The 23,858-nt window shown below is 44.0% G+C and overlaps 1 protein-coding gene across 1 annotated transcript; it reads left to right on the top strand.

The window, feature by feature from the left end:
• Window positions 1-9,580: 9,580 nt before the first annotated feature.
• LOC144257407 (high-affinity choline transporter 1-like) lies at window positions 9,581-23,605 on the top strand. The gene is made up of 8 exons (XM_077807221.1): window positions 9,581-9,758; window positions 11,726-11,839; window positions 16,738-16,893; window positions 17,377-17,525; window positions 19,501-19,644; window positions 20,057-20,210; window positions 21,309-21,526; window positions 23,129-23,605. Exons 1-8 carry the CDS (start codon window positions 9,581-9,583, stop codon window positions 23,603-23,605), a joined length of 1,590 nt encoding a protein of 529 aa, XP_077663347.1.
• The last annotated feature ends 253 nt before the right edge of the window (window positions 23,606-23,858 follow it).

The raw sequence follows: 23,858 nt of genomic DNA, 5'->3' as shown, positions 1-23,858 counted from the left end.
TCCTAGGCCAGCTGGCCTGACTCCCTTGCACCACTCAATTCTCCAGACACGCCCTTAGTGCTGCTTGCTTCACTACTGCCTGCCTGCTTCTCTGGCTCCTGCAGCAGCAGCATCTACTGTCTGCCACTACCTCTCTGCTCTGGCTTCTGTCTGCTCCTGCTCCTAGACTCACCCTCCTCCATCACTCCAGCTCTGACACAGCCAATCATCACCCACCTGACCACCCCGCACCCACTCTACCCCAACTAGCCTCCCACTACTGCTATTTCCTCCCCACCTCCCAAGGAAACCAGAAGTTAACTGGCTGGAACAGGTTACTCTCTATTATGAAGAGCTGCCTCGTTAGATGTTGTTTCTTCAAATGGGTTTCTGCAGTGGAAGCAAAGTAAGTGGACAGGCGGCTTGCTGCTGAGCGTTCGGTTGCAAAGAGGAGAGATGTTAGGCGAAAGCCTGTCTTGAATATGGGTCAGGCAGGAGCTTTGGCACAGAGGAACTGCTTTGTATGTGTAGCTGTGACAGTGAAACTTGGGAGAACTTATTGGAGCAGCGTTTTTAAGGAAAAGCTGCTTTGAAACTCATGTAAAGAAACAATAACTAATAAGATAACTCTTTATAAAACCCTATAATCTCTTACACTGCATCACAGCAAGCAGGAAGGAATAAAATAATCACTAACAAACTCTACTGAGCCTGTAGGAAAAACGTTAACTCTGTTAACAAGGGAACCCAGACTCTTGTCAGCTAGAACTGGGCAAATTGTTCATTGTGAATACAATTTCTTTGCAAATTTATCATTTTCTTCAGTTTGCAAATTATTCCTGTGCTGACCCTGATTTCTATCGCTTTATTCATTATTCATATGTATTTCTCAAGTAGTTTAGGCAAACCAATTTCAGCCTATCAGATATTCATGAGCAGTCTGCTAGGACTGGTCACTTCAGTCACATGGTATCATTTCTGCTCCCTGATTGGATGACTGAAACTTTTTAAACAGGAGGAGAATAGATGATGAAAAAAACACGCTTCTAATGTTCTGATGAATATACAGACACTGTGGTCACTAGTTGGGAGTAGGGTTGCCAACCATCCCAGTCTCGCCGTGAATCTCCCAGAATCAGGCTCTATCTCCTGGAAGCTACTGAAGCCAAACCAGGAGATTTTAGGTGCTAAATGTCCGGCGGCACAGTGGGCTAAGGCTGGCTCCCTGCCTCCCTTGACCCTGCACCGCTCCCGGAAGCAGCCGGCACGTTCCTGCAGGCCCTGGTGGGGGGTGGGGGGGGGTCTCGGCATGCTGTCCCCACCCCGAGCGCCTACTTTGCAGTTCCCATTGGCCAGGAACTGCAGCCAATGGGAGCTGTGGAGCCAGCGCCTACGGACGGGGCAGTGCATGGAGCCTCCCTGACCCCCACCCCCTGCCTAGAAGCCGCTGCCAGAGGGATTTGCTGTTCGCTTTTGGGAGCTGCCTGAGGTAAGTTCTGCCTAGCCGGAGCCCACACCCCTCACCTCCTCCCATACCCCAACCCTCTGCCCCAGCCCAGAGCCTGCACCCAAACTCCCTCCCAGAGCCCGCACCTCCTCCACACGCCAACCCTCTGCCCCAGCCTGGTGAAAGTGAGTGAGGGTGGGGGAGAGTGAGCAACAGAGGGAGGGGGGATGGAGGAAGTGAGCGTGGGGCCTCAGAGAAGGGGCGGGAGAGGGGGCAGGGCAAGGGTGTTTGGGTTTGTGCAATTAGACAGTTGGCAACCCTAGTGGGGATGAAACCTAGGTCTTTTAGCACCAAACCCACAGGCTCTACCATTTTACCTGAAGGAGTAACTCCTTTAGCTGTGAGTATGCAGCAGGCTGTTATAATTGCTGGGGCCAGCAATTAGACACACACACACACACACACACCACAGCCAGTGCATTACACTCGTATTTCTTAAACCTCCAGCAATCATGAATTTTAAATGAATTCCCAGTAACCACTCAAATACTTGAGAATGATTAATATTAGGGCCCTGTAAATGACAGTGAACCAAACCCAACACTTTTATTCACAAAAATATATGCCAAGTACTTTGTGGCTTATTTGACCAGCTCTTCTCCCAGCCCAGGAATGTCTGTTAGAGCCAGACAACCAGATATCAAAAGGAAGATGGCAGCCCTTTGGTTCAGATAGTCAGAATCCACATGGCTGTTGAAGACAGTTTCTATGCCTCAGACAATTCCGAGTGCGATGTCATTATTAAGAACTGGTGTAGCCAGGAGATCAACCAAAATCCAAGCAATTCCCTCAGGTAAAGGGGTCAGGGAGGCAGATAAGTGATTACACAAGCATATATTTTGAGTGTGTGAGAGAGAGAATCCAGCAGACATGTGCCAGCTCCAGGGCTCCTGCTAACCTTAACAAGCCTAAAACATCCATCCTGATCAGCTCACGTGAACAGTCACTGAAGGTTTTGCTGCCTGGTGACCATCTCTATACTCAGGTCAGCCCAGCTTGTGCCAGCACTAAGGGAAAGAAACTGACATGTCTGGGCTCTAGAATAAGTAAGAAAAGCTAAGTGTATTTCTGTAATCTTTTTTCAGAGTAACAGCCTTGTTAGTCTGTATTCGCAAAAAGAAAAGGAGTACTTGTGGCACCTTAGAGACTAACCAATTTATTTGAGCATAAGCTTTCATTCCACAGTATGCATCCGATGAAGTGAGCTGTAGCTCACGAGAGCTTATGCTCAAATAAATTGGTTAGTCTCTAAGGTGCCACAAGTCCTCCTTTTCTTTTTGTAATCTCTTTGTTACAAGTTCTCCTGCATTAGAGGTGTTTAATGTAACCTGTATGTTCTCATGTAGATCACTATTTGTTTGTCTTATCCACCATGGGATCATCTGTTTTACGAATATCTGTAAATATTAAATATTATTCTAAAGGTGTTTTCTAGTTTGATTTGTGCTAGGGTGACCAGATGTCCTGATTTTAAAGGGACAGTCACGATATCCAGGGCTTTTTCTTATGTAGGCATCTATTCTCCCCCATCACATTTACTATCTGGTCGCCCTAGATATTGATGGGAAACTTGGCTGTGATCATCTCCAAAGGGAGTTAGGGGACTGAGTAAGAACACAGTCCCCTGGGGTTTGCGTGTGTCTAGAGCTCAAGCCTTGAATAACGTAGCTGAAGTTGACGTACTTAGAGCTACTTACCGCGGTGTCTTCACTGCAGTAGGTCAACTGCTGATGCTCCCCCATCGACTCCGCTTACGCTTCTCGCTCTGGTGGAGTACCAGGGTCGATCACGTCTTCACTAGACGTGATAAATCATCCCCGGCTGGATCGATCGTACCATCCCCTCCATAAACTTATCAAGCTCAGTCTTGAAGCCAGTTAAGTTTTTTTCCCCCACTGATCCCCTTGGAAGGCTGTTCCAGAACTTCACTCCTCTGATGGTTAGAAACCTTCACCTAATATCAAGCCTAAACTTGTTGATGTCCGGTTTATATCCATTTGTTCTTGTGTCCACATTGGCACTTAACTTAAATAACCCCTCTCCCTCCCTGGTACTTATCCTTCTGGTGTATATATCTGTACTATGTTTTGTTAATAAACTATGTTGATGGAGTAGAGGTTGCATGGAATTACTGGGGACTCAAGAGAGAAACTGAGGCAATGAGCCACCTACTGGCCTGCCCCAGGCCACACATTTACAATACAGACCAAAGTGGGGGCATGTAATCTAGAATTTATGGAGCAAGTGCTCAAGAAGATAACCAGATGCTTTGCATTGAGCATATCTGCACATTACAATGGAGGATAGGTGCCTCAGGTCAAATGGTAAGGATATATCTGTCTACATTAGGCATTTATTATTCACTTCTCAGTGTCGTATCTCAGCACTCTATATAAAAGACTGAATAAAAGCATGTTCCATTCTGAATGGACTATACTTTTCTTGCGAGGCTGAAGCTCACCCACAGCTACATTCAGACTCGGAAATGCACTTGGAGAAAATAAAAGTTCCTAGAAGTGATTTGAGTCTTATGATTATTTATTAGTGATTTGGGCCTTATTCAATTCTATGGTCTGCACTGTACAGGAGATCAAACTAGATGATCACAATGATCCCTTGGGGCCTTAGACTCTATGATGTCCTTCTATTAACGGAAGGTCAACCAGGAAGACTAATGCAGTCTCTATGCCATACTCAAGCCTCAAACTATACTGAAAGGGGCCAGGAACACCAGATATTACCCAAGCTGCAAGTTTCAGCACTGTAACGTGCCAGTATACACAGTGCACCAGCGCTGGGAGCTCCTCCCCTCCTGGAGGTGGGTTTTTTAGAGCGCGCTTTAACGTTGCCAGTGAAGACGTGCCCTGAGTCAAGAATTCTTGATTTAAGACCCCAATGCTTTCTTCTTTTCTGTTTAACTCTGAATATAGGCGACTCCTCTGTAGAAAGACTAAACCTCCTCTGTAGAAAGACTAAACAGAAGAACAGTGTGTATCTCTTCTTGAGTCTTTAATTTCTCCAATTTAGAAAACTTACTGTTTTATCATTTCTGTACCTAGAACTTTCTTCTTCTCTCTCTTTGTGTCTTTGAGTGATATAAAGTTCCAAAATGTGTAGCCAATTCTGGTTAATCATCGTGTTTTACATATTTCTACAAACAAAAATGTGTTCTTATCATAGTCAGTCACTGCTGTCTTGGAGGCAAAATCTGCATCTTCCTCCACTGTTTTTAGAGGGGCCCTTCCTTGTCTACTTTCTGTTTGGACCTCAGATACATACCAACATGGTTTTCAAAGGACTAGACAGTTGCATGATGGTGTGTACAGCATCTGTAGCTATATAAGCCAGGCTACAGTTACAACAGCAATCATTCCTAATGTTTCAAGGCATAAACTGATCACTTACTTCCATTTAGGATCTCAAAGAACTTTATGAACATCAATGAATTAAGCCTCATGTGAAGAGGGGAATAAATTTAATTCTCAATTTTATAGCTGGGAAAACTTGAGGCACACAGAACTGAAGTCACTTATCAAAGGACACACAGGAAATCAGTGGCAAAGCAGGGAACAGAAAGACTATCTTTTTCCTTTCAAATAGCTATGTAATATTACATAATTAAGTACATTATGGGAAGGTTATGTCTTCCTCTGAAGCAATTAATCTTGGTCACTGTTGGAAGCAGGATGTTGCTGGAATACATGAACATTGGTCTGTTCCAGTATTGCAAATCCTATGTTCCTACAATGTTTATTACTGACAATAAAACGTGTCGGGGTGCAAAGCCATCACTTGTGTGACAGCAATGAGGATGTTGTTACTGACTTTTAAACACGTAAGATTTGTGTAGTGAGAAGCTCAACATATATCTCTGCTCCTCTGTGAGAAAAACATGACTCTGAAGCACTGACTTGTAGTTTATAATACAGTTGAACTTAAACAAGGTTTGGAGGCCAAATGTGGGTGGCCCAGACTGGTAATGGATATGGAAATGTCACCTGTAGGTCGCTGTGTCAAATTCAGACTAGCTCAGAGCTGACAGAATGTTCCTGCCATCCAATAGTTGCCTTGTGAAATGAATGTGAGGTCTCAGTCCAGTTCTTAGTAGTGGATAGGTGTCCAGATCTTAAAAATCATTATCACAATTAATGCTAATTGCCTAAGGTAATGACTTTACTTAGGGCTAAATTATGCCCTCCAAGGCACACACGCACAACTGCCATTGACTTCAAAAGATTAAAATCTGGCCTTTAATTTGACAAATTAGTTCACATTTCTACTGCTCTTTGAAAATGTAAATTGCTGTACAAATGCTAAGTATTCTTATGCAATAGACCCCTCAGCAAGCAAATCACCTGTGACTTACTTTTTCTCCTTGAGAGGCAATTTCATCCCAGCACAATGTGTTTCTCAGTTACATTTTTTTTTTTTAAACCTCACCTCCAATAACTACATTTTTTTCAGTTGTGTGTATGTACCAAACCCCACTGTGTGGCCAGATCCTTTAAATAAAATCTGCCTAGAGACAGTAAAAGTAGTAACATTAGGTCCTTAGCCCTCTCACTAAAAGTAGATCTTTGAGAGTTGTGTGAGTATATATGACTGTTCTACATGTGAACCAAATCTAAACAGTTACCATGCATGAGCACAGTAGTCACTTTTCCCACAAAGAAGTACTCATGTGCCTTTTTTAAAAAAGGGTTAAAAGGTCACCTCTTGATTAAATAGAAAGGGAGGACGATACAGTACTTTAAATATTTTTTATTTGTTTTAAACATTAGCCACATTATTTATAGTCAGAAACTGCTCAGTTTAAGTTGTTTGAGGGCATGGAAAGGAAAGAAAGTGTTTAGAGACCCCTCGGTTTTAATCTGGCCAGATGTGATAAAAACAGTCACTCTTGTTTGGAAAGCTGGTACAGCTCCAAGATAGAATGAATATTTACAGCTGTTTTATTAACGCCTAAGGCTCCATATCCTGCAATTGCCTCTGCTCACAGTCAGAGGCAGGGCCGTCCCTAGCCATTTTGGTGCCCCAGGCCTCTGCAGGGGGGACGGGGACGGATTGGCCCCAGGCCTCTGTGGGAGGGTGGGGGCGGGCGAGCTGGCCCCAGGCCTCTGTGGGGGTGGGCAGGAGCAGGCTTGGGGACAGGGGGGAAACCGCCCCCCAGCCTGAGCTGGCAGAGCGGGCTGGGGCCAGGTCTCTCCTCTTCCTGAAGCCCGTTGAGAGCAGGGTATGCCCAACCCCGCATTCACGGGGCGGCGGGAAGTGGAGTGACCCGGCCCTAGCCCGCTCCGCTCTGCTCCCCTGGCTCCCAGGCTTGGGCAGAGCAGCGGTGGGAAGACGCGGGGCTGGGGCAGAGCAGGGGCAGGGGCCATGGGGAAGAAGCAGAGCAGGGCCTGGAGCAGTATGCAGCTGCCTAGGGCACCAGGAAATTTGGTGCCCCACACTTCCTCGTGCCCTACACAGCTGCGTACTTTGCATATGGGTACGGACAGCCCTGGTCAGAGGAATCAAAGGCAGCTGAAAGATCTAAGAGAATCAGCCTGGACATTTGATTGTCCACCATGACCAGGAGGACATCATTACCCAGCATCACCCAGCTTATGCAGGGACAGCTGGCTCACTGCCCTTGTGAAGCAAATCACTGAAAATTAGAGTTGGCAAAAAAATTTCCATCAAAACTGTTTTTCAACAGAAAAATGGGGGTTTGATAAAAATTTTCTATTAAAAGTGGCTGCTTTCTGTCGAAAATTTAGATTTTTTTGTTGAAAAACTGAGCACCTAAAAACCAAAAAATTTCATCCAAACACAGAAATATTTTGATTTGCAATGCAAAATCATGAGAAGATTAAGGGGTCACTTGATTACAGTCTATAACTAACTCCCTGGGGAACAAATATTTAATAATGGGCTCTTCAATCTAATAGAAAAAGGTATCACATCATCCAATGGCTAGAAGTTGAAGCTAGACAAATTTGGACTGGAAATAAGGTATACATTTTAAAAAGTGAGAGTAATTAACCATTGGAACAATTTACCAACGGTCCTAGTGGATTCTCCATCACCAACAATTTTTAAATCATGATTGGATGTTTTTCTAAAAGATATGCTCTAGGTCAGGAATTATTTTGGGGAAGTTCTATGGCCTGTATTATGCAGCAGGTCAGACTAGATGATTACAATGGTCCCTTCTGGCCTTGGAATCTATGAATCTAGAAGTTATGTTTAAATACAGCAAATACAACTTCTTGACACAGAATTTAGATTTAATGCCCACACAGGCTGGATCTTGGTGACTTATCCAAAAAGTAACATGAAAATTCTTCACAGCAAGAAAAACTCGACTTAGTAAACAAGAGAAGACAGCCCACATTCACCAGGCTATTCATGACCTGGAACAGTTTCACTTTCTAGGACTTTGCAGGTGCTATGGTGAATGTGAAAGTTAGTGCCTCTTAGTAACATACCACACTGAAAATGTATATTTAAAATGTACAGTATTTCTCACCTAGCTTTTTATATCTATACATTTAGGGCCAAATTCTGATACTCTTATTCAGGCTGAATAGTACCTGATTTTAATAAGATCACTAAAAGACTACAGTACTATTCGGTATCAGAATTTGGCCTTTAGGCTTTTTCTTTTTTAAATGAAAACAACCACACTATTTCTATTTGTACAAATCCCCCTGTCAGATTGAAGCAAAGTTTACACAAATCTTGCTTCCTCTGCTATTTCTAATGAATTTTTCATATTACAGTTTGATGTCAGATGCATCTGTTTTGTCAAAAATGTAGTTAAAAACCTCTCATATAATTGCACTTTGAACGCGTCTCTCGCTCAAACAAAATGTTTGCTGTTAGATTAGAATTTTTGGGCCACAAACCCAGCAGCATGAAGGACCTTGAACTGGCTTTCATTCTGCAATCAGGACAGCTTCATACTGCTTCCAGAATGTTTTGAGAACACTGTACACAGAGGGATTGCTGATGGACTGTTTACAGAATGCTATAATAAAAAATAAAAAAAACCCAAGGTTCGCCCCAGGTCTTTCTCTTCAAGACTCTCCACATCCGCAATCAATGTACGTTAGTTCTTAGTGTGTATTGTTAAACTAAAGGTCATCTTTGAGCTGTGCCATGTGAGTTTCACAAAATTGCTGCCCCTTGATCTCTGCATGAGGTGATGTGTTTGGAAGAAACTGTTAAGATGTTTTGGACTTATAAATTCCAGCTAAGAATGCAAATGAAGGACTGTTCAAAAAACAATCTTTGATATGATCCTGGCATCAAGGATCATATCTCAGTGGACAGAAGGAGAAAGACTGAAAGTCTACTGCCCAGAGCAGAATTTCAGCCACAGATCAACCAAAACGTTGACATCTAAACTATATAAATTACTCACATCCTACTGTGTAAGAGGTTCCTATTGGAGGTTCATTATCTGTTTGAAGGACAGCTTCTTAAATTTATCAAAGAAAGATTTCTCTTTCTAATTACCTGAGAAACATTCTAATAGGAGTTAGTTAAATACAGCCTCCAGAGAAACAGCTGTGCTACCTGTTATTTTATGGTATGGCACAACACTGTCTGCACCCCTGCCTGCCTTTATCAATGGAACTGATGTGAGCTTGATTTGAATAAGGCATTGCTACTCATTCAGTTGATCACTGATTTTTTTCTTTCCTGAATTTCTTTTTATTATAATGATTTTTTTAAATTTCAGTCAACTTTGTTCAGACAAGATTCTCATCCACATATGTTCTGACCTCATAACGAGAACCAAGCAAAACGGATACTGATTATTCACATGCCAATGCATATCATACAAAATATTACATTTCCCCTCATTGATATCAGACTGACATTATACAACACATAAATGCTTATTTGCCTTAGTCCCAGTCCCTTATCTACCCCACCCTACTTCCACCCAGAAGGCAGGATTGGATATTTCCTCAAGAAGGGTGGAGACTGAAAGACATAGCATCCAGTACCTTGACCAAAATTTTGGCTCATAATTCTTTTTGGTACTGTGTGAGCACTACTGAATCCATATTCATCTCTGTGGTCCAGAATAAACTGCAGAAAATGGCTCTGAATATACCTGGCTTGGTAGCTTTAATTGTGTTTTATGCAATAACTTTAGCCATTGGAATTTGGGCTTCTTGGAAAAGCAAAAAGGACCAGAAGAAAGGGAAACCAAGTGAGATGATCATAGTGGGGAGCAGGAACATGAATTTTTTCATTGGATTATTCACTGCAACTGGTAAGTGTTCTGAAAGGAAATCTGTTTATCTTATTAAAACATTCAGGTTGAGCTTTTCTCATTCACAACATAAATTTGCTCTTCTAAGTCTGGGATATGGAAGTTTTATTAGCATTGTGGGCCAGATTGTGCCAGCCCTACTCACACTGAGCAGTCCCTAATGTCTTGAGTAGTGGGACTCCCTAAGGAATATGATACTACTCAAGAGGATAGTATGTGGTGCTAATTTAGGGCAAGATTCTGCTACCTACACTCGTGTTGAATACCTTACTTTTTATGTGGGATATGGTGCTGCTCATCATGGGTAAGGCTATCAGAATCTGCCTATAAAGAAGGATGTATATATAGTTCTTTAAAGCATTTACACACTATGCTTCTGACACCTCTTCTATTTCTTCTGTGTTTTCCCATCATCAGAGATTTTTCCCTCTTACCTATCAATAGGGGAATGCTGTCCCAAGTGACATTTGTCTGGCCAGCAGATTTGCTTGGTTTTAGTCTAAGCTGAAGACTCACTTTTTTGAATGCAGTATGTGCTTGACTGTTGTTTTAAGGGATTTATTTTCTTAAGCACACATTTGCTATTGTAAAGGACCATGATACATGGGAATTATGTTCTATAAATTATTAAGGAACAATAAATGTAACGCTATTTGCTCTTGCTATCTGCTCCAGCCAGTGTCTACCATTAACAAAAATAGAAATAAAAATAAACCTTTTCTGAACATTAATGAGTTTTCCATACAAATGTAGCTATTCACTTTGAGTATCACCTCTCCAGAATTTTACCCAGGCCAGGTCTACATTGCAATGTTTTGTCAGCATAGCTATGTCGGACAGGGGTGTGAAAAAGCCTCATCCCCCAGCCAACACAGCTATGCTGGCAAAACCCCCGGAATAGATTCAGCTATGCTCTGGTTAAACTTGGATTTATGCTGGAAATGGCCCACCTTGATTATCATACACATTGTAAGGAGAGTGGTCAGTTTGGATGAGCTGTTACCAGCAGGAGAGTGAGTTTGTGTGTGTGTGTGTGTTTTTTTGGGGGGGGGGGGCGGGAGAAAACCTGGATTTGTGCTGGAAATGGCCCACCTTGATTTTCATACACATTGTAAGGAGAGTGGTCACTTTGGATAAGCTATTGCCAGCGGGAGAGTGAGTTTGTGTGTGTGGTTTTTGGAGGGAAGGGGGGGGGGTGAGAGGACCTGGATTTGTGTTGGAGGTGGCCCAGCTTGATTGTCATGCACGTTGTGAGGGGAGTGGTCACTTTGGGTGGGCTGTTGCCAGCAGGAGAGTGGGTTTGTGGGGGCAGGGGGGGCGGAGGGTGAAAAGACCTGGATTTGTGCTGGAAATGGCCCAACTTGATTATCATACACATTGTAAGGAGAGTGATCACTTTAGATAAGCTGTTACCAGCAGGAGAGTGGGGTGGGAGGAGGTATTGTTTCATGATCTCTGTGTATATAATGTCTTCTGCAGTTTCCACAGTATGCATCCGATGAAGTGAGCTGTAGCTCACGAAAGCTTATGCTCAAATAAATTGGTTAGTCTCTAAGGTGCCACAAGTACTCCTTTTCTTTTTGCGAATACAGACTAACATGGCTGTTACTCTGAAATCTGTTGCCATAGCTAATGTCATCCAGGAAGGTGATGTTACTATCCCGGCAGAAAAACTCCTGTCAGTCTACGCTGCATCCCCTGTAGGGGTTTTTGCCAGCATAACTGTATCCACAGAACCTGTGTAGTGTAAACTAGCCTTTAGGGTCAGATTCTGATAAATGTGATAGTAAATGTGATAAATGTGAAGTAAAAAAAATCTGGAGTAAATGTGAGTGTGAGTAAACACTCACCAGTGTGAATAGAGGTTCACAGTCTGGCTCTGTACTTTTCAATATGTTTTATGAGAGTAGTAAGGCAATATATGTCTCATCACTATTTCTCCTGCCCCCCCCCCTTTTTTTTTTCAGCAACCTGGGTCGGAGGAGCATATATCAATGGTACAGCTGAAATTGTCTATCTTCCCACAAGAGGACTAGTGTGGGTCCAGGCGCCAATAGGATTTGCTTTGTCCCTTGTTATTGGTAAAAAAAACAAAAAAAACCCCAAAAACATGTTATAAATCTTTTTTTTTTTAATCCAATGTTATGGATCTAAAAAATGCAGACTCTCCCAGTGTTGACCGGGTCTTTTCCCTGCTACCCAGAACACACAGGTTCACAGACAGACTCTTGAGCTGAAGAAGTATGTCTTTTATTTGCTGATTCAATGAGAGATCAGTCCACCAAAACATGCCACAGCATAGGGTTAAATGCTAGCGCATACCCACATTCAGGTGCTCACCTTAAATATATTGTTGCAAAATTAGTCATTATAGATATAAACACTTTTCTGCCTAACACTAAGATTAGTTTGCTAACTCAGTTGTTTACCTGATCAGGTTGTTGACCAAGCTGTTCCCCTGATTGAACCAGTTGTTCATCCGATTGATTGAAGTGCTGGCTCAGCTTTTCACTTGGCTGTTCTCCCTCCCTGCCAGACAAGCAGGCATCTTTTCATATGTCCCAACATCTACAATATACATTCTACATATTACGTATTCTACACTCAGATAACTGTCAAATACTCAGGCTGTTTAAATTATTCTGAATGAAGTGACAGATAGTGGACATCCCAAAAGTGATATAATTGGCCTTTATCGGACTATATTCTGCATACCTACCATAGATTCAGGATGAGAATTCAAGGGATTAATAATTGGAGGATTAGGGCCTAAAATGCAGAACTCAATGGGGCTCTGTGCAGATGCAGAGATTCACCTGCATGAGACAATCTACAGCAAGAGAATCTTATTTGTGTGTTTTGTTTGCGTGTGATAGTCTGTGAATACTGTTTTTCTCCAATATCCTTTTGGAAGTAGGAACATCATGCCCTCAACAAAATGTAATTCTTTCTTTGAAATGTTTGTGGAGCTAAAAAGTATCACCATGATTTCCCCACCAAAATACATTCTCCTAACACCCTAAATCTCAATGCATGTTTGCTACAGAAGACCTAGCCAAGTCCCTTAGTGGACAGTCACCAGTCAGCTGTAATTGTACCAACTTTGGAGCCCATGTGCTTCCAAGCCAGCTGGATCTGGTCAGCATCCAGTCACTGCTTCTAACTCTGGGCCTCTCAGAGTATGTCTACACAGCAATGTAAGCCTAAGATTAGTGGGACTCAAGTTGACCTGACTGAACCTTGGGCTTGAGAATTTACATGGCATTTCAACTCGAGATTAAGGATTTTCTGACTCCTGGTGCGCTCACTTGTAACACTGATAGACCCCGGTCATCGGGATTGAACCTGGGATCTTTGGAGCTAAATACATGAGCCTCTACTGCATGAGTTAAATGCCATATGGCCCTTAGCTAAGGCTGTAGAGCAGACTCATTAATCTCTCTCTCTAAGTGGTCTCGGTCCCACTACATATGGGGTTCTCAAACTTTTGTACTGGTGATCCCTTTTATATAGCAAGCCTCTGAGCGCGACCCCCTCCCTTATAAATTAAAAACACTTTTTAATGTATGTAACACCATTATAAATGCTGGAGGCAAAGCGGGGTTTGGGGTGGAGGCTGACAGCTCGCAACCCCCCATGTAATAACCTCGTGACCCCCTGAGGGGTCCCAACCCCCAGTTTGAGAACCCCTGCCCTAGATGGGACAGAACACCACACCCAGGAGGTGTATGAGTTACACACACGCACGCGCGTACGCACACACCTGCTGTTGACTAATGCTGGCTATTGGTGGGACTCAGGTGCCCATAAGGATCACATGAGTACATAAGCTGCATAATTAGCTTATTTGGTGGCTGTCTCAGTAGAATGACTGGGGTTTGAGAAGGCTTTGTACTGAACTACCATCTAACCAGACAACTAGGCTCTTCACCAGTTTAGGCTGAGTCAGGAAAAGGCCCATGTGCAGCTGTTCTGAGGAGAATTCACACATCAGGCTCCCCGGCTGTCAAACTATGAAAGTGAAACTTCGCAATTCTTAATTTCTGAAATGGAATGTTCAGTGAAGGTGTTTTCGTTTGGCTGGTTTTTTATTTACTTTTGTCTGTCTGTTTCGAAGTTTGACATAAAAGGCAGGTTTCAGAGGAAAAACACTCCAGCCCGGCTGGCAGCAGAGCACTGAAGTGCATCCCTGTGTGCTCCAGCACCTTCCAGGATCCCTTATCCCTGCCCCGACGCGCCCTGGGAGGCAGGGATAAGAGATCTCTGGGAGGCTGTGGGGAAGTTTGGGGGCTGGCTCCCACTCTCTGCCCTGACAGCACACACTGCCTGGGCACTCTGCACATGCAGCCCCCGGGGGGGCCAGAGAGCAGGGTGGAGACCAAGCAGCAGCCCTGCAGGGAGGGGGAGCGGTCAGGGTGTTGAGGGTCATCCTTCCCCGGCCATGCTGAGCTGCGAGTTCTGTTCTCCCCCCTCTCTGCAGGGCAGTCGCTTGATCCCTGCTCTTCTCTCTAGGGCCCTGCCTTCCCTAGGGTTGCATGTCCAGTAAACAAGGGGTTAACCTGCTGATTCGACCTGCTGCCATTTGCAAAGGGAGGTGCAGCTTCCATTTGCAATAGAGTGCAACAGATGGCATCACAGATCGTCAGCATAGAGAAAACTAAGGAAGTTGCCCGAAGGAACTCTGGGATACATTCGGAGGACTGCCGGGACCCGAGTCAAGCTGGGACCCCGTGCACAAAGGAAAGCAATAGGGCTCGAACACCAGGTCCCATAGCCAGCTTAATGTTTGCCTGGACCCTCCAGCCCTGCAGGGTCCTGGGAACCTAGCTCCGAGCTCTTGGTTAGCACAATTGGTATGTGGATGCAAGGGAGTTAGATTTGAGCCCAGGCTTAAGCCTAGGCTTACGCTGCTGGGTAGACATACCCTAAGGCCCACTACTGGGTACAGAGCGCTTGTCTGGCCCCCTCTGTGGGTGCTCTGGATTGTAATTTAACTCTTTAGGGACACATGGCAAGTAAAGTAAGGAACACAGGCTTTGCTCTGGAGTTTTTAAAATCACAGTAAGCTTTGCTGTCAAAGCATACAAGAGTTACAGATCTCTAGGAAAACAACAGGAGCCTGAATGCTCGTTTCCCTGTGTCTATGCTCATCCTTTCTTGTGAGTCCTTAGGCCTAGTCCATGTGTCAAGCAGGTAGGCCCCATGGGCCCTTTACCTTCTGCAGTCTCTGTTTTTCAGCAAGAGAGTGAGAACCAAGAGCAGATCTTGCATTTAAATAAGGTTTCAGTCCCCTTTGTCACGTTATCTACTGACCAGCTTCATGATCTCAGTCAGGTGGTTGAAGTCCTACTCCCCTGGGAGACAAACTGGGAGAACCAGTTTCCTTTAACCTGGCCACTGGTTTCAGCAAATCCAGTGTTCTGACAAGCACCACTGATGACTCTTGTGTTAGTTGCTTCAGGGAGGCGCCCTGCATTACCATAAGCTGCCTTGGTCTGTTCTTGGCATCTCTAGGCAGGCACAACTACACACTCCAAATGCAAGTCACATTCTTCAAAATGGCAGTTACAATGTCAAGGGCAGGTCACAATTAGATACAGCCATACACCAGCCCATCACATAAAGCTGGAGTAGTGGGTGTGCAACAGTGCCATTTGCGGGCAGCTTCCCCCGGAAGCGTGTAGTAGGAATTTAGCAGAATCCTACAAGTAGAGACAAGGAAGAGGTGCTCTTACACTGGGAAATATCTGCCCTGTGAAGAGCACTATGACGTTGATCCAAAGCCCACTGAAATCAATGGAAAGATGCCTATTGACTTCCATTTCAATCAGGCCCTAAAGCAGTAGCCTATGGGCACAGCAACCCTTTCTCACATGAGTAATCCTTACCAACACAAGAAGCCCCATTCAGAGACTGCAGGTCCAGTCCAGCACCCATTCCTCATGTCAGTAATCCCCAGACAAGTAGTCCTGTAGGCATCAGGATTTGGCACTACATACATTCATCAATTTTAATGGAACTACTTGTTTGAGTGAGGATTGCTGATATGAGGAAGGAGTGTAGGACTGGGCTCAGTTCATGAGGTGCTGACATTAAAAACAAGATAATTTAATTTTGGAGGAGGCATAGGGGAGCTGCACGTTTCATTGTATGTAACTGAGGGCAGCATTTATCTCAATATGTTGCATGGCACCTAGCATTCACAAAATCAAGGACAAGCCTATTGCCTTATATTGACCAAAGCACATGGGCGGCGGGTAGCATAGGCAGGGAAGGCTGTGCCTCCCCAAAGAGCCTGGTGTGGCCTCATCCACACTCTGCCCAGAAAGCCCCCTCTTGCTTGCTCTTGTCCTTCTCCCTTGGCCCCAGCCCAGCTGGTCACTTGTCTTCAGGGAAGCAGGCTAGGGCTGGGGCTGGAGCTAGGGTTAGGGTGGCCGTGGCCTGCCTGCAGCCTGGACTTGGGGTGACTGGGGCTGCCCAGCACTGAGGGGCCCTCAGGCACTGGGGCCACACTGCCCAGTGCTGAGGGGGGAGGATGCCAGAGCTGGGACTGTCCGCCCTGTGCTTGGGGGTGCTGGGGGATTAGGGCTGGCGGACATGGGGAGGGTGGGGCTCTGGGATCCAGTGGGGCCTCAGGCAGGCACTAGCCTCCCTGAGCCAGCGGGTCACCCACTGCCCATGCCAAAGTGCACTTTTTTCAGATGATGTAAGACCCTTTACAGTGAAAACTCCATAGGGCCTTGCATTGCCTGAAGAAGATGGTTACTGATGAGAAGTGCACTTTAAAAAGCTTGGTAAATGTGGATATTTAATGAGGTGATCAGCTGATGGGGAACATTAGCAAATTATTGCAGTGTGACCAGTGAACATTGACTAATGCTGGCTTTAATACAGATATAATTTAGAACAAGAGGACAGTTCTGACAATTTCTTAGGAGATGTGTATAAAATTCAATGACAATATTATCATTTCTGATAGGTGGCCTCTTCTTTGTAAATCCAATGAGATCCAAAAATTATGTGACAATGATGGATCCTCTCCAAGAAACATACGGGAACATGATTGGAAGCCTTCTCTTTATTCCACCTTTAATAGGAGATATATTCTGGTTTGCAGCTATTCTTGCTTCATTAGGTAAATATATTTGCTCAGCATTTGTATTTGATAGAAAGATGATGTAGCGAAGACAAGGGAAAGACAGCCATGGATAGCTCTGCTTTACACCACCTTTTGCGGATTATGTGTTCATCGCTAATTCATGAAACTATATTATTTATTCCCTTTCCTAATGTTTCTTGTGCATGTTTAAAGTAAAACTGATCGAAATATAAAATTCACATTTCCATAGTACTAGGTAATGATGTGTATTTATTTACTATCATCCTGATATTATAAATGAGGAAACTGAAGTGCAGAGAGCTGAAGTGACTTGGCCAAGGTCACAAAGTAAGTTGGTGACAGCACAAGAAATAAAACTCTGGAATCCTTGGCTTCTAGCCAGGTGCACTAACCGCTAGACTACATTGCCATTGGTATCATTTAACAACTTATTTGTATAATAAGAAACTTGCATATATAAGACCTGTTATGATTGTTCAAAACTGTCTTTGTCTGCAGGGGCAACAATGAGAGTCATTTTGGATATTGGAGGCTATTTGGCCATAATCATATCGGCATGCACTGTTATACTCTACACTTTACTGGGAGGGCTGTACTCAGTTGCATACACAGATGTTATACAGCTGATTTTTATTGTGCTCAGCCTGGTAAGTTCAATGCATTTCTGTGTTATCCGTTTTCTCAAGATTTCATAATCAAAGATGAGAGACAAAATTCCTCTCGCATTTTCACCAGTCTCAGTCCAAAGAAGGTCCATTGACACTGGTCTCAGACCCCAAAGCTCTACTTTAGGTGTAAAAACAAAAAGGCCCCAGGACTACATAAAGCAGTTTTTCAACTCTTACTTGGGTTGAGTAGCACTTACTCATGGGTGTAGTCTACTGTCTATTCACATGAGTAAAGATAGCAGAATCTAGCCCATAATTTTCTTGGCTGGAAATAAACAAAACCCAAGAAGACGGTTATCCAAAAACACCAATTAATTTAAATAAAGCAACCATGCTCTTAACTACACGATGCAAGACACAAGGCGTAATTCTTCCAGTTTACTCTGCACTGATTAGGCCTCACTGGAGTATTGGGTCCAGTTCTTGGAGCCACATTTCAGGACAGCTGTGGACAAATCGGAGAAAATCCAGAAAAGAACAACAAAAATGATTAAAGGTTCTGAAAACATGACCTATAGGGGAAGATTGAAAAAGTCGGGTTTGTTTAGTCTGGAGATGAGCAGGCTAAGATGGGACATGGTAACAGGTTTTCAAGTACATAAAAGGTTGTTACAAGGAAGAGGAAGAAATTTATTCTTGTTAATTTCTGAGGATAGGACTAGAAGCAATGGGCTTAGATTGCATCAAGAGAGGTTTAAGGTTGGACATTAGGAAAAGCTTCCTAACTGTCAGGGTAATTAAGCACTGGAATAAATTGCCTAGGGAGGTTGTGGAATCTCCATCATTGGAAGTTTTAAAGAGTAGGTTGGACAAACACCTGTCAGGGGTGGTCTAAATCAGTGGTTCCCAAACTTGTTCTGCCGCTTGTGCAGGGAAAGCCCCTGGAGAGCCGAGCCGGTTTGTTTACCTGCCGTGTCCGCAGGTTCGGCCGATCGCGGCTCCCAGTGGCCGCAGTTCGCTGCTCCAGGCCAATGGGAGCTGCTGGAAGCAGCGGCCAGTATGTCCCTCCGCCCGCGCTGCTTCCAGGAGCTCCCATTGGCCTGGAGCAGCGAACCACAGCCACTGGGAGCCGTGATCAGCCGAACCTGCAGACGTGGCAGGTAAACAAACCGGCCTGGCCTGCCAGGGGCTTTCCCTGCACAAGTGGCAGAACAAGTCTGGGAACCACTGCTTTAGATAATATTTACTCCTGCCTTGAGTGCAGGGGACTGGACTAGAAGACTCTTGAGGTCCCTTCCAGTCCTATATTTCTATGATGACCATGCAGATGAAGGACAGGGCCCAAGAATGGGGGAAAACAAATTTCTCTTTGCACCTCCTTTGTGCCTGGTGCACAGCTGAGAATGTGCTCAATCTCTCTGTGTCTGAGTTTATCCAACATTACAACGGTGACAATAATTCATATTTGGTGCCCCTTTCTGATGGACTCTCTTTTTCCTGTTAATAACAGAACATTGACATACCAAATTCTTGGCATAGAGGATATGATACATGGAGTGAAGATTTTAACCTTAATGCATTAGTGAATTACAGAGGGCTGGCACTAGGATGAGCAGATATCAAGTGTGAAAATCAGGAGAGGTGGTGGGGGATCATAGGCACTTATATAAGACAAAGCCCCAAATATTGGGACTGTCCCTATAAAATAGACATCAGTCTAGCTGGCACTGAAAGGCCTTGTAGAACAAGAAGGAATTTGAATGAGCTTGAGGGAAATGCTTAGGGAAAAGGAGTGGGAATGAGATACAGGAACAGGAATAAAGGGTGGCATGAAATGAAGACGAGCAAGAGGAGGAGATAAAAGGGACAATTAGGCAGAAGGCTTGGGATGGTTGTAGGAAGCAGAAGTGGGAGAGGAGGAAATTAGAGCAAAGGCAAGGCCAAGGAGCTTGAATAGGCTATAGAAGTGAGAGGAAGCTAGTGAAGAGATTCAGTGTTTCCATTTTAATCCCAGTGGATCTGTGTCCCATTTGCCCTGCTCAACTCTGCAACAGAAAACATTTATTACACTGCTGCTCAGGAATCCTACCAAGCCCCTTGGATTGGGCAAGTACAAACAGAATATCTTGGAAGGTGGCTGGATGACTTCTTATATCTGGTAAGAAATCTTTCTTGGATTGGCTGGTGGGGTGGGAGAGTGGACGGGGTGAATGGTTTCATCATCCATTCCAAAGCCAGTCCACAGAGTTGGCAAAAGACTCATCCCTGAAACAAAGGCCACCGCACACCAAACTTCAACTCTCTGCTCCCAAGCATCCAGGCGCTAAGAAAGAATCACAAAAAAGGCATTTTTCAGAGGTCACATTCTCAGGAAACAGCTGGACCATTCTGGCTGAACTTTTAAAACAGTTAAAGTTTGTTAAACGTATAAGCAACTGAAACTAAGCTCTTATAATGGTAAGTGTCAGGTTATCTTGATAACAGAAGGTGCTACTAGCCCTACCAATAAATAAAATAATACTAACAGGCATGGACCGTTGTCTCACTGCATTAACATTTGAACGTTTCAGATTCTTGGAAGTATCCCATGGCAAACTTATTTCCAACGAGTTCTCTCAGCCTCCTCACCAAGACAAGCAAGGCTTATTTCCTGTCTCTCTGGATTGGGGAGCTTTTTAATGGCCATCCCCTCTGTGCTCATAGGGGCCGTAGCAGCATCCACAGGTAAAACTAAATCATGTGGCTTTAAGAAATGTACTTTTTTGCTCAAGGTTTAAAATCAGTGGCCAAGATTATTAAAATGGGGCCTAAAGATAGGACTACGTTGTCCTGATTTAGGCACCTAAGAAAGCAGCTGGTTTCAGTGCTGAGCATCGAGTGGCTTTTACTGACATCAGTGGGAGTTGCTGGACGTTTAGCATTTTTGATACTCAGGCCACTTATTTAGGGGCCCGAATCAGAATGCTGGAGCCTTCCAGCTTCTGATTCAGGTATTCAAATACCGAATATCTATTTTAAATGTTTTATGTTAAATAAAGGGGCTGCCACGTTTCTATTCTGTGCACAGTACAATACATACTCTTGAGTGCAAAAAGGGAAAAAAAAAGACCAATAAAACTTATTTTCCCTCACTGCTTTATACTCACGATCTTTACTGCGTTGTGTCGGTATCATTTGATCATGTTCAGGGGAGAAAACGCTCAAAGGAATTTAAAGATTCAGTGGTAAAACAAAAACAAACTCCTCCCTCCTCCTTCCCCTCCAAAAAAAAATCTCAACCCTAGTTGGAGCAGGATCAAGCTCTTGTGGAAGTAAATAACTTAAGAGTCAGAAAAGAATTTGATACTTATGGGCTAAAGCTGTCAGAGAAATCAGTGCAAAGACCCCATCTCTGAGCAATCTATGTCTGGAGGGCGGACAGACCTCTCAGTGCCCTGTTCCCAGAAGCAGCAGAAAGGACACTCTTGCAGGCACATTGTGCCCTGGACCAACCATCCCTCCAAGTGGTTGACTCAGTTCACTGCCAGTTTACACAGCAGTATTGGACCATTGTGGCCCTTACTTGATGCATAAACCAGTGTTAGGATTTGGCATTAACAACATATACATACTTTCTAGCTAGGTTTCCAAGGACTTTCAGTTCTCATGCTTCAGGACATACACTGATCACCAATTGGAGTCAGGAAACAACATAATCTAAGTTCTAGAACACAGTTTTTAGCTGCGGAAGGATGGCTCTTTGTAGAAATACAGCTCTGAAGGCAACAAAAGCATGAATTAAATATTGAATTCTTCGCCTCCTTTTTTTGTTCTGTGTTCAAGACTGGAACCAGACGAGCTATGGTCTTCCAACACCAGTGGAGAGAGGAGAGTCAGCCATGATACTGCCATTGGTGCTGCATTATCTCTGCCCGACCTACATTTCCATTGGCGGGTTGGGAGCGATCGCTGCTGCCGTCATGTCTTCTGCAGATTCAGCCCTTCTCTCTGCCAGCTCTATGTTTGCACACAACATCTACAGAAAAATTCTTAGGAAACAGGTGACAGATTCAACACTAGTATTTACAGCGGGGAGAAACTACTGAAAATCTGTGCAAAATTTTTGCCACCATTTCAGGTGTCTGATTTCAGATTCCCAAAATTTCAACTGTTTGTCAAATTTAGGGAAACTTGAATTTTCACATGACATTTGCTCTCCCCAGTACAGCACTGCTGTCTGCTGGAAGCCCGGAGATCCCAGACTTGAACATTTGTCTGTCATGACTGGGATATGTGACCTTGTACAAGTCATTTAGGCCCAGATTCTTAAAGGTATTTAGTAAATTGCTGTACTCAGCATTGCAAGGCCCAACTGATTTAGGAGCCTAATCTAATTTTCAAAAGTGATTTAGGCCCTTAAGAGTCTAAATCCCATCGGCTGTCAATGGTATTTTGGCTCCTAACTGCTGAAATCCTTTTGGAAAATGAGATTTGGTTAGGTGCTGCAACACTGAGCACAGCAATGCCCAGTGCTTAATTTGTAAAAAAAGAGGTGCTCGGCTTCAAGCAATTAGGTGACGTGTCTCAAGCAATTATTTTACATTCTTAATTGATGCAGCAAGCCCAGAGGTGCTGGGGCTATGAACGGCCAAGCCTAGAGATGTCAGGGCTCAGCCCTGGCAGAAATTCGTAGATCACACCTCCATATCTCACAACAACAGGGACTGATTCATGCTTTAGCAGACTGTATATTATTGATACAACACAGAGAGACTGATCCCGCTCCCATTTCGGCAAATGGGAGTTTTACTATAGACTTCAATATAGCTATAGCTTCAAGTCCGTAAAGGTATACAAGTCAGAAGTGGTAACAGAATCCAAGAGCTAGTGATTCCCATTCCTCTGGTCAACAGGCTAGCCCATGCTGCCAAAGTCAAACTGGGTTTTGCAAAAACACCAGAAGCTTGCAGAAGTTCTCTAAACTCAAAATGGCAAAATAAATTATTATGGGTATGGTAACTTTGGCTTGCAGGGCACGGGCTGCTGGCTGCTTTATTGCTGTGTAGACTTTCAGATTCAGGTTGCAGCCTGGGTTCTAGGACCCTGCGGGGTAGGAGGATCCTAGACCTCAGGCCCCAGCTCGAGCCTGGAAGTCTACACATCAATGAAACAACCCCACAGCCTGAGCTCCACGAGCTTGAGTCAGTGGGCATGGGCCAGCCACGGGTTTTTCTTTGCTGTGTAGACATACTCTATGTTGCTCAGCTCCCGTATTTGATAGTAAGTTCTTACTATATATTTTACTATGTACTTTTTTATTATTATTAGCTACTCTAATTCCAAAGATGTATTTCAAAATGAACATGGCCCAGAGATTTGAATGTAGAGTTTTTCTAAGTCAAGACTAATTCAAATCCAGCCCAGGTTGGTAATGCTTACAGATAGCTTCTGATGGGCCAAACCAAAATTCTAGATCCAAATACCTCTGAACGTAGGTGTATTCAAAATCTGGATCCAGAACTAAATTCTTCAGCTGAAGTCTATTTGTAAAATTTGGATCTGGATATTATTTATCTGATCATTGTAAACTTGAGATTGGATTCAGGATCAGATTAAAAATGAGCCAGTGATGATTTCTACAACAATACTCTCTTATTTTACAGGCTACGGAGAAAGAAGTTGTCTCTATAATGAGGGTCTCCATGGTGGTTTTTGGGGCAGCAGCTGCAGGCCTGGCATTTTACTTCCATTCTATTTATGATCTGTGGTTCTTGAGTGGTGAGCTGGTGTACGCCCTTCTCTTTCCCCAGCTCTGCTGCGTCCTCTTCATTCCCAACACCAACATATATGGCTCAGCTGCTGGATTCTTCTTCGGGTTCCTGTTAAGGCTGCTGGCAGGGGAACCTTCCCTGAAAATCCCCCCTATAATCCACTACCCAGGCTGCTCCCTTGTGGACGGCGTCTACGTTCAGCTGTTTCCTTTTAAAACCTTCACCATGCTTCTCACTTTGGGGACTATTGTCGCTGTTTCATACCTGGTGGCGTTTTTGTTTAAGAGAAACATCCTCCCTCGCAGGTGGGATGTTTGCAGTGTAATAAAAGAAAATGGTGCATTCACCCACCCGCCCTGCGCCAGATAGGAGAACAGGTGAATTTACAAGCACCTATGCTACTAGAGAATCATGATTAAATGCAGGGCATCACTGAGCATTCTGCAGTTAAGTTAGCAGGTTAATGACATTTCTTTTCCAGTCTTCTCTCGCCAGTCATGAATTATTTGGTAGATTCACAAAGAAAACAATAATTCCATTTGCACTATGAAAAGGAATGAAGTCAGAATATGCAACAATTTAAGGGCATCTGGTGAAGGAACTTGATCTTGCAGTGGTTAGA

The sequence above is a fragment of the Eretmochelys imbricata genome, chromosome 1, assembly GCF_965152235.1.
Source record: "Eretmochelys imbricata isolate rEreImb1 chromosome 1, rEreImb1.hap1, whole genome shotgun sequence".
NCBI lineage: Eukaryota > Metazoa > Chordata > Testudines > Cheloniidae > Eretmochelys > Eretmochelys imbricata.
This window is presented reverse-complemented; position numbering and strand designations above follow the sequence as displayed.

Excerpts from the sequence above, each read along its gene's own strand:
- LOC144257407 (XM_077807221.1), top strand. The coding sequence starts at position 9,581 with ATGGCTCTGAATATACCTGGCTTGGTAGCTTTAATTGTGTTTTATGCA. Across the intron at positions 16,894-17,376 it reads AGCTATTCTTGCTTCATTAG|GGGCAACAATGAGAGTCATT; the intron begins GTAAATATATTT and ends CTTTGTCTGCAG. Across the intron at positions 20,211-21,308 it reads GGCCGTAGCAGCATCCACAG|ACTGGAACCAGACGAGCTAT; the intron begins GTAAAACTAAAT and ends TCTGTGTTCAAG.